This window comes from Meleagris gallopavo, chromosome 6 (assembly GCF_905368555.1).
Source record: "Meleagris gallopavo chromosome 6, MGAL_WU_HG_1.1, whole genome shotgun sequence".
NCBI lineage: Eukaryota > Metazoa > Chordata > Aves > Galliformes > Phasianidae > Meleagris > Meleagris gallopavo.
Genome location: NC_139409.1, coordinates 25,826,589 through 25,843,553, shown reverse-complemented (window position 1 = coordinate 25,843,553; position 16,965 = coordinate 25,826,589). Strand labels below are relative to the sequence as shown.

At 32.9% G+C, this 16,965-nt stretch overlaps 1 protein-coding gene across 1 annotated transcript in view; it reads right to left on the bottom strand.

Moving 5' to 3' along the window:
* The window catches only part of PHF14 (PHD finger protein 14), a 174,235-nt gene that overhangs the window by 94,736 nt on the left and 62,534 nt on the right, over nucleotides 1-16,965 (bottom strand). Inside the window, exon 15 of the mRNA XM_085226963.1 lies at nucleotides 11,500-11,668. Coding sequence (XP_085083089.1) covers nucleotides 11,500-11,668 — 169 coding nt within the window. The remainder of the gene's footprint in view (nucleotides 1-11,499; nucleotides 11,669-16,965) is intronic.

Sequence of the window (16,965 nt, the reverse complement as noted above, 5' to 3'; positions counted from 1 at the left end):
GAAACTACAATTGATACAAAACGTACAGTAACACTATTTGATAGAGCAAATTCTCTGTGACAAAACACACTTTTTCAACATAGGCACTATCATTAGCTAAGCATTTTTGTCAGCAATGAACATGCCACACTAGTAAAATTACATCTGCACCAGCAGAGGTGACCCACTGTTGTTGTCACCACTGCTGAAGCACACACCTCCTCAGGGAGCTCACTACCACTGTTTGGTCTCCATAAACATTCAGCAATCAGCAATGAATGTCAATGAGTGCCCTTTTTCTCTATGTGAGAAGTTCAGTTACACATCTTTGCTTCATATGCACTTCCATGTCAGTCACTTGGTCAGACTCTCCCTCTGCTGCAATCTATCACACAACAACAAAATGTAACAGAATACTGGTGGCAAGGTTCAACCTCTACTGTCATACCACCAACATCTCCCTCTGACATTGTGGGCCAACATATTAAAATCAGAGGCATTACTTTTGAAACAGTCATTGTTATTTAATATATTTTTAATTAAATTATATTGAATTATTATTTAAAACACATTTAGTAATGCAGTCACAATTGACATTTATTGCTTTCCATAACTGAGTCATTCTACAATTCTAACTTGATTTCATGACAAACTGTTATTTTTCCCTTCTAAAAAGTTTGTTAAAATTAAATGTTGGGATGAAAAATCTAAGCAGAAGACAACAAAGGAGTTCAAAACGTTCTATTAAAAAGCAGCTGTTTTCTTAGATCACTGTTACTGGATTATTCTCATATCTGACACATCTACACCAACTTTTCCAAGCTTATTACTGCAAATTCTTTCTACACAAAAGTGCACAATCACAGTTCAAATCGCCTTAATCTCCAAGTGATGCATTTTTCACTAGATTTCACAGTCTTCCAGGTTGAACCAAGGGGAGAGCATAGAAAATATGAATTTAAAGGAGAAAAGTATCCGTGAGCAATCCTTGCAATTGTCTCACAGCATATACCTATCAGTCTAAATCTGAAAGAATCAATTCATTACAAGTATCTGAATTAATGTAATATTAGAAATATTGGTGTAACAGTGCATACAAAATCTATTACAGCAATAAAAATATTTTCTACCTTATATGTTTAAAAATGGCATATGCATCATCTATATACAAATACCTAAAGTCACAGTAAATTATAAGTTAAACTGAAAGTTTTCCTCCAACCAAATTAACCACCGGCATTACTACTTCCATCCTCTGTCGTGAGCTCTATGAACATTTGTAACTCCAATAATTTCAAGCCATGTAGGCCCCATTGAATGCAGCTGTGTAAAAAATAAAAAGTATAAAATTGCATGCCAGTATACAGTGTCCTTGTTCTAGATGTTTAAGCAGGCAAGACAATATGTACGATTAGAATAATGCCATTTTGAAAACTAATACATAGATTACAAATTCAGTAATGATAAAATACTTTTTTAACCAAGTGGAAGATACTATAATTGCCATGTAAAAAATTAGATTAAAAAAATTTAAATAATAAAAGTACAAGTAACATTTTTTATATGCCATCATAGGCAAAGATACAGGAAAAAAAAAGGGCTTATTTCAGCCATCATTGTGCTTTGTGTCCACCTATTGTATGCAGCAGCCTACTGTCATGGTTTGGAAACACACATCAGCTTAGGGAATTCAAAATATCAGGACATGTATTGCTGAAAAAGCAGGATACTGCCATATTGAATGAATAATGTACAGTGCATAAACAAATGTGTGAAAGATTCAGAACTAGGAGTGCATGTTAAGAAGGTATTAAAATAGACAAGAAATCAGTAGATAATGTGGATTCCAACCCAAAGAAGGAAGTATTATACTGAAAACACTTCCTTACAAAATCAGACAGTTAATAAACCTGTCCAAAATGAAGCAACAAATGTTCAAAGAGAATTTGGCCAACAACAGGATCAGTTTGTCAACCAAACAGGGGGAAGAAACTTCTCTGAAGTCTTCAGCGAAAACTGATGTGGGAGTTTCTATTATCAAGTTGGAAAAGCTAAAATTTCGCTAAATTTCACTTTCAAGTAAGCTCCTTCATTTATAAGCAACTCAGTAACAACTTGAGAACAATATGAAATATAAAGAACATTAAGAAATATATTGACTGGACAATTTTGAAAATTCTCATTAAAAAAATGAATTTGATACATGAAAGAAATAAATACTTTTGTTAAGGTCTAGGATTCTTACAGGATCCTATACCTGGGATCAGTTCCAGACACTGAAAGGAGATAATCTGTTTGCAAAGCAGTAAAGAAAACAAAGCAGCAAAGCGCAGCAGCAAAGGAAATAGACTGCCATCACTCATAGACACAGCAAGCTGCTATGTTAGTTTGCAAATGTGAAAGCAGAACGTTGAATGTGACAGAACTGGTGCATACATGACCCCAGACCACCACGGCTGTCAGCAAACCACATCATTATCCCTCACTCCTTTGTCTGCAAGATGCACGCTTTAAAACTGCTCAAAGACAGCAGCAGAAGGAAGAATGTTCTCTTGGAGCAGTTTTGCTCTCCCATGAAGAAAAGGAAAATCAACGGAATTCAGAACTGTTCAAAAGGAAATGGCAATCCCTAAAAATCACAACTATGTGCACTCCTATTAAATGCTAAGCATTTACTGAAATGTAACAGGAGGATAAAAACTTACACTGTCACTTTTTCTATACAAAGGATCTCTCATCATTATAAAGAAATTGAAAATAAATGAAACAGTGGGATCATCTGTGGTCAGCAGATATGGAGAGTAACAGTTCAAGTATACATAACGTGAAAGCAAAATAGAATGGTTCTGGATTTGATCAGCTCATTTTTTATTTTTTATTTTTTATTTTTTAGTAAATCAATGGCAATTTCTGAATGACAATTCCAGAAAGTTGTTTGAGAAGATGTATTTAAACATGAGGGGTGAGAGCACAATGACATTTAAAAGCACTTAAGAAAGGTCTGCTCTCAGTTTCACCTTTGCTTACTACATTAATTGGTTAGAATTTCTCTTCATGTTTGCACATAAGCACTGCAAAGAGGCCCAGTACATCTGCTTATGCAGTTATATCTGTGCAAATTTCACTATGTTTCACTACATTTGCATTCACTGCTTCTGCTAGTAGACAGGATTTATGCTCTTTACTATGCTGCTGCTTCTGTACCTCTCGGTTGTCAAAGAATTCAAAGAAGTAACACTGCTGTATTCATAGGGCTCCTTTTGTCACTAAGCTGCTAATATAACTGATAGTGATGGCACCACAAAATAATACTTTTCTGTACAATGGTGAGCACAGGAAATTCGTTCAGTACTTACTACAAGTACTCCTGGAGTTTTGAGGCACACTGTATCACATAACGGCACCATTAGGAAGGTATACATTTTTGTCTGATAATTTCATATAAGAAATTCAAAACTAGTCACAGAGTTCACATTACAAAATACACTACTAAACACATACCTGCCTCTTAACACTATTGGTACAATGACAATTTCTTTGTTTTCTCAAGTCTGGAGACATCCTATGTGGAAATCATATATATTAACATCCAAAGTCTACATAAACAAATGTATCAAGGTATGAATAAAAGACTACTAATAAACATAAAGTACCATTGATCACTGATGAATCTTCAATAATGCTATCAAATACACTGCATTACAGAGTAAAAAAGGAATGCTGAGTTTTATAAACTATGAGTATGTTTTCTGAACAAAGAACTGGGAAAACTTCTAACACTTTCAGAGAAGAAGAGTAACTTAATGAAATAATAAGAACACACATAAAGCAAACTACAGGTTTTCAAAAGCTTGAGAAAAAAAAAAAAAGTTGAAGCTCCCAGCTAATGTGATCTTCCACATTTTACAAAGACAATAATTTTTAATCCATGTCCCCCAATCTTCATTAAGAGTTCAACGTTGCCAATACCCTTTGCCAATGGAAAAGCTATAATTGAGACAGTTGCAGAAAAACGCTTTTGACTTTGTTTTGTTTAATGAAAAAAAAAAAAAAAAAGCTACTGATGGAATCACAGAGGCATAAAATTACTTTAAATAAAGGTAAGGACAGTTAATTTAGACACCAGATGGCACACTCGCTCAACACAGATCAAAGTGAATACCTTGAATGGTAAATTTTGGTATTCATCAAAATGTATCTCTGGAATAATAATTTAATTTTCTGTAAAGCTGACAGTAATAAAAAGAGAACTGACAAACAATAAAAAAAAAAGGCAGTAAATCAATATATGATTAAAACAACAAATCAAGTCAACCACGAAGTTTAATTGCAGAGACTTCCAATTTCCTCTAAAAAGGGGGGGCCCTTTTTAGTTTCCTTTCTTGCAACAAATTTTGTAGGAAATTTTTCCAGCATTCCTGTCTCTATGATGTGAAGCTATACTATCACTGGCAGTTAACACTGAATTACTGTTTCTAAGAACTCAATATAAGAGTTTCAGAATTGGAAGGACTACTTCACATCCAAAAGGCAAAAAGGCAAAACAAAAACAAAAAAAAAGAAACCAAAAAACCTGAAAAAACAAGTCAGTTTGCTGATGTGAAAAAAGTCCTTTTCTGTAAAAGTTAACTTAAATGCCTACTTTAACAAGGTCTTACTTGAAAAATTGCCAAATATCTATGGTTACATCATCCAAATATCATTTAGACTATGTCCATCATTTTTAATAGGAAAGACGTAAAAAAAGTTACCTGTGAATTTTGTTTCTAAAAAATGTAAATCAAAAGATTAAAAACAAACAACTTGTCCTTCCTCAACCCCAAGTAATTTTATATAGTGCATTCACTTCAAATGTTGTTGAAGAGCTGCATTACTCTACTTTACTTTGTGTCTTTCAAGCCCAAACAAATAGTTCATAACTATCTCAGTAACTGTCAAGTATTCATGTATTTGGCAGGCTGATAGGTCTAGATTCTGCATGTTTGAACTGATACGCCATAGATTGGTTTGAACTTTAGTATTTAGTATTGAGGGGTAAAAAAAAAATAAAGGTGATTTACAACATTCTTTCTTATAAACACCTGTAGTTTCAGAAAACTGAGGAACTCCTGATTTAGTTTTTTCTCATGTTCAATTAACAGCAACTTCCAAGGTGAATACTGGAAAGGCACAGCTACCTGATGATAGTTGCTTCATTTGGAATTCTACTCAAACTTCAATGAGCTGATCAATCACTGACAATGTCAACCAACATGACAGATAAGAGTTGTAATATCGTTTGCTGATTCTATGAAGCCCTGAACACTCAAATTGGAAATGTTTTTCCTATTTTCTTTCTGTAACCATCCCTTATTCAAAACTTGTATCTATGACATCACGTAATTAAATTACGCAATAGACATTTGGAAAGAACTTGCTTAAAATACTTCAGTTAAACACCAAATAACAATTGTTTATCTTTTAATACATGTAGTAAAAAAAATAATTACTCCTCTCTTTGTATTTCAAACAAAAGCAGAATAAGTTAATATTTCTTAAATTATACTATTTATTTGTAAAACAAAAGCAAAGCACACAATAATTCCCTAAGCTGAAGACAGTTTGTAGGTGCTCTGTCAGTATTTTTATTTCCTTTTAAAAACTAATCTACTTAAAAGCGTAGCCCCTCAGGCACAGATTTGTTTTCTTTCATGTTCCAAACAACGAACAGCATACTAGCGGCAAATAAAATAATTCTTTTCCCCAAAACACTGACTTTTTACTGCTTAACAGAAAAGCCACTGTCTGCTCACTGGATTTTATACAGAGTGATTACAGAAAAAAAAAAAAGTTATCAGATTTTCAGTTTTCAAGTAATGAAAATAAGAAAATCAGAAGATGGAATCATTTTTAAATCCCTTGAGAAACTATCCGATGTCCTAAATCCTTTACAAAAAGACAACTTCTCCATTTCAACAGTAGGCAAATGTTTGCATTTAAAAGGAACTAAAAATGGAATCAATACACACACACACACAAATGCTAATATGCTCATTAAGAGTAACCCAGAATTACAAGGAAAAGCATTCCCTACCACCTCTTACAGCACACAGCCAGCCCCAGCTGCATAGTTTTGCTTTAAAAGATGTGACCTTTCTTACAGAAACTCCTTTATACTGCCAGAAGGCAGCACGTATACCAGATAAACTGGATACTTTCAAGTAAAAGAACTACTGAAATTATACTTAGAGATATTTTTCTTCAAGGGACAGAAGCGGCATACTCATTTTGAAAAGAAGTACAATACCAGACTACCAAAATTATTTAATTGATGACAACTTGGGTGAACAATGACCTGTGTTTTCTTTTTCATTTGAGGATATCAAAGGAAGTTGCAACTTATAAAAAGCTGATTTGTGTTAATAAGGATAATCTTATGAGGGCTCTCAAACTGAACATACATAATTGTATAGAAGAACAGCATTAATCTCTCAGCTTACTGCTCTAAAGCATTAGCTGTGCCTCTTAGAAACATACACTATTAGACAGTCTTTTCTTTTCATCTTCGTAAAAAAAACATCCAACATGAAAAAACTATAGATTGAGAGCAAACATTAAAACACATCTTCAGCTTTTTTACAAAAAAAAACCAACAACAATGCTTAGATAGCTCAGTTTATGCAAATTAGCTATTCACTAGCAGCAGCAATAATGATTTATGAAGCTTATACAAGTATGAAATTGGAATTACAAGGATTATGGATTTAAATAGAACTAGTTTGAAAAGTTATCTACTGAAATCCAGAAAATTGCTTAAACAATTACTAAGATTACTAAATAAGCCTTGAATTGTATAAGCAAAAACACTGCTTATATTCTGTCTGCAAATTCAGCTCTTATACCATAGAATAAAGACCTAACACCTAGTCTATTCACACTCAATAAACACTTCCTTAGACCTCGATTCAGAGAACTTTGATTTTTAAATTTACTTTTGAGCGTTTATATATGATCTTACATGACCTTTTAAGGCAAGTTTAAAGCAAGAAATGTGTTCTCATGAACTTCCTCTTTCACTTGCAACATGCTAGGCACTGTCTTCAAAACAATGTAGTCCAAAGGACTGCACATTCTCACTGCTGTCTCATTTACTTGGAAACCGTTGCTCTTGATAAAAATGTTCTTTGATACAAATACCCCAAACCATATGAAACCTAAGAGACTGAAATATTAGAGTACATTTACAGAGTTGTTTTTAAAAATTTACACGGTATTAGGTAATTTGTACGGTACATGCAAAATACTGTCCTGACAAAATTTAGAGAACTGCACAAGCGAGAAGCGTGATCCTGACTCTAAATAGCCTTCTCCAGTCATACTTCTCTCTCATTTCCAAATTCTAGAGGGATATTGAGTCCTCAATGTTATATAGAAGTTGTGAATACCAGTGTATTCCCAATTGCCACTGGCCTCTGGTCCTCTCGGTTCAGATTTAAGATTAGGCTGAACAGTGTAGTCCTAGTAGAAAACATAAATTTTCATTAGAGTCTCCACCTCCCTCTCAACCAGTTGGAAAAAAAGCGTAACTCACAGGTCTTCCCAGCCCAGTTATGAGCCAAGTTTCTGCACAAGCAGACTGAAGAAAGAAAGAAATGGCACCTCATTAAAAATAACACAAAGCATCCCATTCTGAAACTTTGCTAAGAAGCATCTTGAGACAGACTTAAGGCTAAGCAGTTAAGACACTTAAAATGAGAATACCCTGAAAATACTTCTAAGTTCAGACAAAGCAAAGTAGAAGAGATGATAGTTACAGAAGTTAAATAGATAACTAGTCATTGTTAAGAATAATGCAAAACAAAAATATTGGAAGGTGTACCAAAAAAAAAAAAAAAAAAAAAGGAAAAACAAATTTCTTTTTTCCTTTAAAAAGAACTTCCCTGTGGAAAATAAAATCCCCAATATAACTGAATTCAGGAGCTTTGATGGAAAAAAAGAATATATATATATCCACACACATACATACATACGCATATATATTTGCAGAACTTAAATAAACATTAGTAGATCAGATGAGAAACAATAGTATAATTCTTAATATTTCTCAAATGTCATCTTATTCTTCATAGCCAGATGGAAATGCGAAAAAAAAAACCTGTTACAATTATTCATGGAAAAGCCTGCATTTTATCATGTCTACCAAATATGAGTTGCAAGACAAATTAATAATAAAATTTAGAAAGAAGGCAGTCTATTTAATACAGTATAGCATTACATATACTTAACTTACAGAATTAGTTAATCGCTTATTCCTGTCATGCATGTAAAGTTGTTACGGATATCAGTTAATACTACCTAATCCAAATTTATCAAAATAAAAGTAGTAGAGCTTACCCACAATTTGTGTCAACAAAAAAAAAAAAAAGTCAAATGTAATAAACGGCTATAATTAAATCCAAACAGGTAAGATGCATTCTCTTTGCTTGGGTATGTAGTAACACCAAAACAAAACAAAAGCCTTCTCACAATTGAATCAATTGAAAATAAGTTTATGCAAAACACACAGAAATTCCCTTAAGAGCAGCAAATACACAATTCAACAGTTTCTAATTGCACTTGTTGATTATAACTGTAAACAAAGATGATTACACACTGCTAGGTAAGTGGGTTTGCCAATTTCTTGCAAAACAAAATTAAATTGAATAAAATGTTCAGAGATATTAAGATGAAAGAACTGTGAAGTGAACATATTTTCAAATTATTTGTTTTTTTTTTCCTCTCTGTATTTTAAAATATTTACACCAAGTAAATATAAAAAGAAATACACAAAAGAGACACCAAATAACTGGTCATCATTGTTAAACCATACCACAGAGAAGTTCTCTCCATAGTCAGATAAAATCTTTCCTTTCTAACAAAGAAGGTAGCTGGGAATCTCATACAACTTGGAAATGTCTACTATGTCTTCTAAGATCAACACTTCTCATGTTGTTACACCACCTCAATGTATCAGTCTCATTAAAGAATTCCGCAGAGTTCAGAAAAAGAAACAAGCAAAGTATCAAGAGTGTGAAGCTTCTCTTCTACAGTTAAGCAAAAGGCAATGCTAGTGAAATGAAAAAGAGAAAAAAAAAAAAAAAAAACAAACAAACCCAGTACAGGAAAGCTAAACAATCATAAACAATCATAGCTTAAGAGCTAAATCAGAGGTAACTTTATAACAGGATACCATAACTTTCAAATTCGTGTTTTGTAGAAAAGTAAGACTGTAGAGAACTGCAAGACACCCTAAAAATTCAAACAGAGGAACAAAGTACTTATCAGACAGGTAACCATAATTCCTCCGCAGTGGAATGTTGCACTTTTCCAACATATTAGCCCATTCAGAGTAATTTTTAGCTCTGTGTTATATAACATCATGTGCATTAACAGGGGACGTACCAGATTCCCATGCAGCACCAGTGACAGATCATCACTTAAGAACAACTACACAAACTTCTCTACATTTAGCACAGAAGAAACTTGGCCAATATCACATAAACAAAGTAATAAACTCGGTTTGGCCTAGTTACTCTAATGGTACAGGCAAGACAGCTAGGGAGCACTCATCACAGAGACAAGCAAAAAGAGAACAGTCTTGTGACTTTCAGTCAGTTTTATCTTTCCCTCTGAATGGAAAATGGAAATGGAATCATAAAGTCTTCTGAGAACTATAGTTCATTCCTACTCTTCTGAGAAAGGTACATGGAACTACTATTAATCCACAGAACTACAGCATTAGCTTCAACTCCCAGTGCACTACTGATGTCATGACATGGAATACCAATAACAAAAATCATAAACTCACAACATAAGGCATAGTCTTTCTGTAGGAAAACAATCTTGCTTTACATCACCTTTCTATTCCTAGTTGGAATGCCTTTCCTGCAATACTTTTAGTTTTATTTCCCATAATCATGAATCTCTAACCCCGACCACTATATTAGATTTAGACATGGGAAAGAGAAAGAAGAAAAATAAGAGATATAAAGACTTCAATTAACAGGAAGACCAGATTATCCCTCTTCTGTATGAACATGACCACAGCCAGTTTAACTCATCCAGACAACTGTTAAGAATCTACTGATTCTCACATGTAAAAAAAAAAAAAAAAAAAAAGGGAATTTTCAGTCAATGAGAAGAAAGGGAACAAAAAAAAGTTTCTGCTCTGTAGGTGCTCAGATATTCATAAAATTTAATTTTGTGAATAGTCCAAATAGTTATAGCTAAATTAATTGTTTTGGCTTGAGTAAGGAGTTGGACTCAGTGATTCTCATGGGCCCTTTCCAATTCAGGTTATTCTATGATTCTACGATTCTAATCTTAAAGCTCTTCTTAGTCACAGATTAGGAAAAGGAAGCTATTGTGTAAAACAAGTCTGCAGCCCAAACATTCCATATATGTTGAAATTTATTTAAACCAAACATTTAGGAGAAAAATACCTACTTAATCCCATCAAGGTATACACAGATGAGTTAAGTGTGGTGTAACGATTAGTACAAATGTCAGAAGTTAGAAAATGCCTCTGAGGAAAATGAAGTTCTAACCAATGTAACCCACTACATGTCAGAGGAAGTGTATCTAACCCTAAATTGAGTGGGTTTAGGTATATCCTAAGATTGGCTGTATTTTGGAAGTACCACAGTTTACATGTAAATAACTACAAATGACAAAAGGGTCATTCGAACAAGAATTCTTCCCTAAACTGGACCAAAAAGTTCTTTGATAACATTTATGTACATTTTGTAAGTGATGTGACACATCACACAAAAAACCTTGTTGCATGAGTAGAACAAAATTTTAAGCAGTAGAGCACTAGAAAAACACAATGGAATACAGAGATTAATGCTAAGTTCTATTCTCAAGTAAAAAAAGTTAAATATTTCTTGAGCCTAAGAAGCAACAGTTTTTCTAAAAAAAAATAAAAGCAAGCAAAAAAAAGCAAAGCCCATCAACAAACAAAAATGAATGAAAAAAAATCTCACAGCACCATCCAACAGGAAAGTTAAGAGCAAACACAGTGACAAGGAAGTGACATACAAGGTCTTGTGATAATCTATGCAGTGAGTTTGCAGGTTATTCACACACAAAAAAACAAATTACTTTTCAATTGTAATGTATATCTACCTGAGCATATGAGAACAAAGTGCCTGCACTATTAAGGCAAAAAAAAAAAACACTTGTAAAGAATAAGCTTAAATGCAAACAGAACCTTCTGTTTTTCTGTAATTAACAAGGGCCTTAGAGACCAAGATGACTGGAAAAGCTTGCGCAACTCTTCAGTTCAGAATTCTGTATCACACATGATTATTTACTTTAGCAAAACTGCATTTTTAACGCACATAATAAAGCCTTATTCAACATAAGTAATAAAAATTATTATATGCATATTTTTATATTTAAAATTATTATATAATATTCAAGTTGCCCAAAAGATAAGTTATTTTAAACAAAACTATTATGAATATAAAGCCATATAACAGTAACGCAGCTATTATTTACCGTATTTCTGATTGGAATTTTCTTCGGTTCTGGTGGCACATCCTGAGGAACAAATTTCACTGGTTCCTTAATCTGCCTCCGTGATCTTTTGGTCCCATCTGGTAAGGTTTCCATGGCAATATCAGCTTCCATGTCACTGCTACCTGCCTGGTCACACTCTGAGCACTGCCTGCAAAGTGAAAGATTTTTTTATTTAAAACTGCAGTCACAAAAGTGCAAAAGCAAATGTTTTGAGGTAGGAAAAAAAAAAAAAAAAAAAAAAAAAAGAGAGAAGTGTTTGGGTTTCAAAGAAGTCAGTAAGCAACTAAAAGAATCTCTCAAAGGCATGATAATTTAGTCATCTGCGCATAAAAACAGCAAAACACTCTGTTGCTGTGCTTTTCTTTCCTGACAGTACTTGTATTTGTACCAAGATTTTAGAAGTAGAATATAATCTTGTTTCAGTATTTATATTCTACCATATCCCTATTTTTAACTGTGTTCACTGATCTGTAATCTATCAATTATTGAAAACACTGCTGTAGTTTAATCTCTACAATGATACGCTGATAACATCATTCTGATGAGAGTGGTCTTTAGCAGCAGGGATTTAGAAAAAAATATCCATTTTGAAAATCAGTTGTAAAAACTATTTCCTAAGGGAAAAGATTTTAAAACTAAGAAAAAGTTGTGCATTAACAATCTTTGAACAATCTTGAAAAAATATGCCTGTTGAATTTCTGAGAAAGTACCTAATCACAACCTGAATTTCAAAATGTACCTTGTCTGAGGAAATGCTATTGGCAAGCTCCAAGACAGAAATAACAAGACGGGAAGTCATCAGGTTTTGTTCTCATTTGCAGAAATGATTCATTTACACAAAGTCATAAATGCAGACGGTAACTAAAAATATGTTAAATGAAAATTTAAAAAATGATAACCATGAGGGAGGATGGGTAAACTGATGATAAAGGATTTGCATTTTTTCCTCACATATACTTTTTCAATTCAGCAAACTATAAATCCTTTCAAGCAAATTCTAAATCATCACCGTTTTTGTATATTCAAAATATTCCTTTAATTGTGTCAACTAAAAAATAAAAATGTCCTGCTATTGATTGGCATTAAAAGGAATACATACATTATCTAAACGAAGTTGGAAATTTGCTCTGCAAGGAGACAAACCAAAATAAATGTACTTCGTTATTTGTAGTTAAATGTTAATGAACACTTGAGAGAAGTCATGGTCATCACGCAACAAACTAAAAGAACAAATGTTGTGTATGTACTGATTTCTTTATCTATGAATGTTCAACAGAAACAATTTTGCTCCTGTAATATCAACTCATTTGATCTTAAAAAACTAACAGTCTTGTCTTTATTTTGAAATGCCATTGTTGACTAATGGTATATTGCTTTTAGTCCTAATTCCAATTCCTGTTCAACTCAACAGAAAAGTACCACAAATACTACATACAAAATGCCTTTATACTGCATTTTTCACGAAGGCTGCTTCTGATGCATGTTTCCATAACTTTTTTTTTTTTTTTTTTTTTAAACATACCAACTGGAAAAAAAAACACAAAAAAGAAGTCCATCCCACTGATGGTCTTACAGTCTATTCCAATAGGAATCAAATCAAATTAAACATCTGACTATACTTATAGCTACTGGCAGTGATCGCAGTCTGCTAGACAAACCAGTGGCTGACAAGTTAAATTGCAGAGGGTCTCATCCTGGACTGAGGGAGTCATTACTAGTGTGACCTTGGTAAAATCAACACATTTCTGCTTTAATTTTTCTATGTGTAAAACTACAATAATTGCTGCTGCATTATAATGTTATGAAGATTAATCTCTTTCTTATCGTTAATGCACTTCAGACCACTAAAAACAGGATACATGATAGTGCTAGTGGCATTTACTGATCTAGAAAAACAGAAGTACTACAAGGCAGACTGCAGGAAAGTTATCACCTTGTGAAGATTTTATTAACAAAACACAAGAAAGTCAGCCCTTCTTTAACACTGCAGCATCAGTCACATTTATATGGAAAGCACAACTAAAATCATTTAGGGCCCTATTTAAACACAAATATGTTACTGTAATTTTGATGGAGAAGATAATAAGCATTTAATCCAAGAGCTAAGATACTACTTGCAGGTTTGTGAAATTCCATTTCTACGACAAAGCTTACTCTGAAACAGGTGGTAAAAGTCTCACAGCAATCAAAGAAGAAAGGAAGTTATACAAAAAGAAAGCTGCAAAACCACAGCATGTTGGGAGACAGGGGGTAAACAGACAGAACAAAACCTTACTAATACACAAAAGATGAAGGGGAAAAAAAAGTTACAAACACGAACTTCCAAGGAAACTCTTAATTTACTGAAATAGCCTCTACTATCACAGGTAACTACATCTTATCAACCCTTTTATAAAGCAGTCAAGCTATAAAGTTGTTTTGTTGTTAGATCCCAAGGGCCCACAGAAAAGCTATTACAGAAATACAGTCTTCTATGTTGGAAACAATCTTTTTAACTTTCAGTTCCTATTATGGTTTATTTCAACATGGTTCTTGAATTTAAAGCACTCCTTTTTTCCATTCTGCTATTTAATTCCAATATATTCATAGAAAGCACAGAACTCCCATTCCTTCTCTGGCAATACTAAAGTCATGTTCATTTTATTTTGTCTCTTCAATGACAATCAGTGAATTGAGAACCTATCACAACAGGTCATCTTTCCATCTGTTCAGACTATGTCTTAATTAGCAAGTATTGCTATGCAGCACAAGTAACTTAATAGGAACAACAGTGCTAAAGATTCTATTTCTGTACATGGCTTTTGTTTTGCTTTTACTCTGGATTTGCTTAATCTAGCCTCAGGGAGAATCAGTAGTTAAATGTAATAATCTTCTGGACTCATCTGAGCAGAATGCAGTAACCATGTTCCATAGTCCACAGTGTGAACCACAAAGCAGCAAGTGATTTACTCCAAGCTGCACATTAAAATGTTGAAACAGATTTGCCCCCTGTAGAAAACAGGAAATCATAACAGAACATAATGTTCTGGGCATACTATCCATGTCTTACACCAAAGCATCGCAGCATGGCTTAGCAGAAGTTTCCTATGTTTCAGATGTGCTTTTTTGTACTTTTTCCAAACTTACTGTAAAAATTTCCATAGTATGAGTAAGGTAAAATCCATTACATTATTGGACATCAACTAATCATGACAAGAGACTTGACAGCCAAAAAAACACTTTCAACACAAAAACCTACTCAACAAAAATATGACTTTACACTTTCCTTAAATGACCATTAAAGACATAATTCTGAGAGCTTTCACACTGATCATAATGCTGCCTTCTTGCTTCCTTTTATGTGAAAACAACTAAAAAAAAAAGCCTTCTACATCTTTCCAAAGGCAAATACAAATGCCAAATTTAAACAAAAGTTAAATGAAGGTACTGCAAGATCTCATTCCCATGAATAATGGCATTATTCAAATCTTCAGACATCTGGTTATTGGTCATACAAAAAACATTTCCCTTCATCAAGAAAGGTAACACTGCCATGGTAACCATAACTCCATGATGCAGATACAAGTTGTTGCTTTTCATACCACAAAAAGTTTTAAATCTCATGAAAACATTTTACTTTAGGGTAAGCATAAGCACCTTAAGACCAAACAGTGCTTTCTTCTCACAAAGTTTAGAAAATAAGAGCATGAATAGAACCTAGAAATAGATAAAAATGAAAAACTTAAGGCCTACATTACCAATAAAACAAGTAGAAGGAACATTTTGAAATTATCTTTGTGGAGACATCTAGAAATACTTCGAAATTATAATTTGGGTTTTGTTTAATGAATTAGCCCTTAAATATTACCATGGTTTTAGTCTTTTTCTTACATTTAATAGTGGATTTATTTCAACAATTCCAAAATCCACTTTTGTAAGTCGCAATGTAAATTCCTAAAAAAAAAAACAGTGAGCATGAAATGGACAAAAATAAAGAACAATTAACCAATCAACACAGTGGCACAGACATAAGCTGGATCATCTAGTATTCTCAAAAAAAAAAAAGCACATGGAATAAACTCATTCTAAACCAAAGATTAAATAAATATAAAGGCATAAATTATATGACAGCTAATGTGTTGCCAAACCTCTTATAAAGGCTTAATTTAGTAACTATAAAGTAAATTATTACCAGTGATAATGAAATGGAAAACAAAACAAAACAAAAAAAAAATCAAGAAAATTATTTTCAACTATTTCCTATTTTCAATGTGGATTAAAGTCAATACTTTTAATCACTTAAAATATTTCAACCCGTCTAACATTTCAAGGAATTTCCTGCAATAGTCATTTTCTTACTTAACCCTTTTGCTTAAATTCACATTATATTCTACAGAAATATCTGAAAAGTACATCAAAAAAATCTACATTTTTATTCACTGCTTAATCAAAAGATTAAAAATTTATTCACAACAGCAGGAGGGAAAAACCTGCTGAACTCCAACTTAGATTAAGGGTTCATTCAATATGCTCTCTACTGATCCTGAAAAGAATACATAAAGGCATGTAAATGATGAAAAGAATGTAATCAATACAGATCAATTTGTCTGCTATAATCTCACTCTCTAGAATAAGTCTTAGCTAATTAGAAGTAAAAGCAAACTCTGTGATCTGAGGTATAACTGAAGCATGAATTAAGAACAAAGATAAGTCAGAACTTTGAAATAACAGTGTGTGCTACCTGTCCTATTCTGTCTTTAACACCTATTGACAATTATAGTTTCACATCTTTGACCAATGGCTGTTAGTGAATCTTTTCAACTCAAGTTAAAAAGCAGGAGGAAAAAAAAAAAAAAAAAAAAAATCAAGAACATCCTGTAAAAAATTTCCATGTAACTGCTTCATAAATTTGACCAAAGATATGATTAGAATTTCTTCAAAATACCCAGAGGTCCAAAATCATAGACTGTATTGAATAATTTAAGAGAAACTATGTCCAGAAAAAATTTAGTGAGTGAATCTAAGCTTTTCAGCTTTTCAAGTAAATCTCAAATTATTAAGTTTACTAGTATAAATTCAGGTTTTATTGTATTATGATAAATCAAAGAGAAAAAGAAAAAAAAGAGACCTCCCATTTCAGGTATCAGCCACCATCTGCACACAATGTGTCATCAAAATAATGCAAAAAAGATTATTTAGATGTTCTTTGGAAGTCTAAAGAAAAATGTAAGTGACGTATTAAGAAAAATAGAAGCAGAGTTTTCTTGATTATAATCACTACACTGTATTTTCAGAAGGAATTCTTAGTATACTCATCTGCTATCTTAACATTCACACTAGGTGATGATAATTCCTAGAGATGCTGTACACTAAATTCTTTCCAGATAAAAACTGTTTCTGACACACTTCGAGTAGTACACTAATTCTAGTATAATTAGAAATCAGCACCTCTACACTTTAGCAATT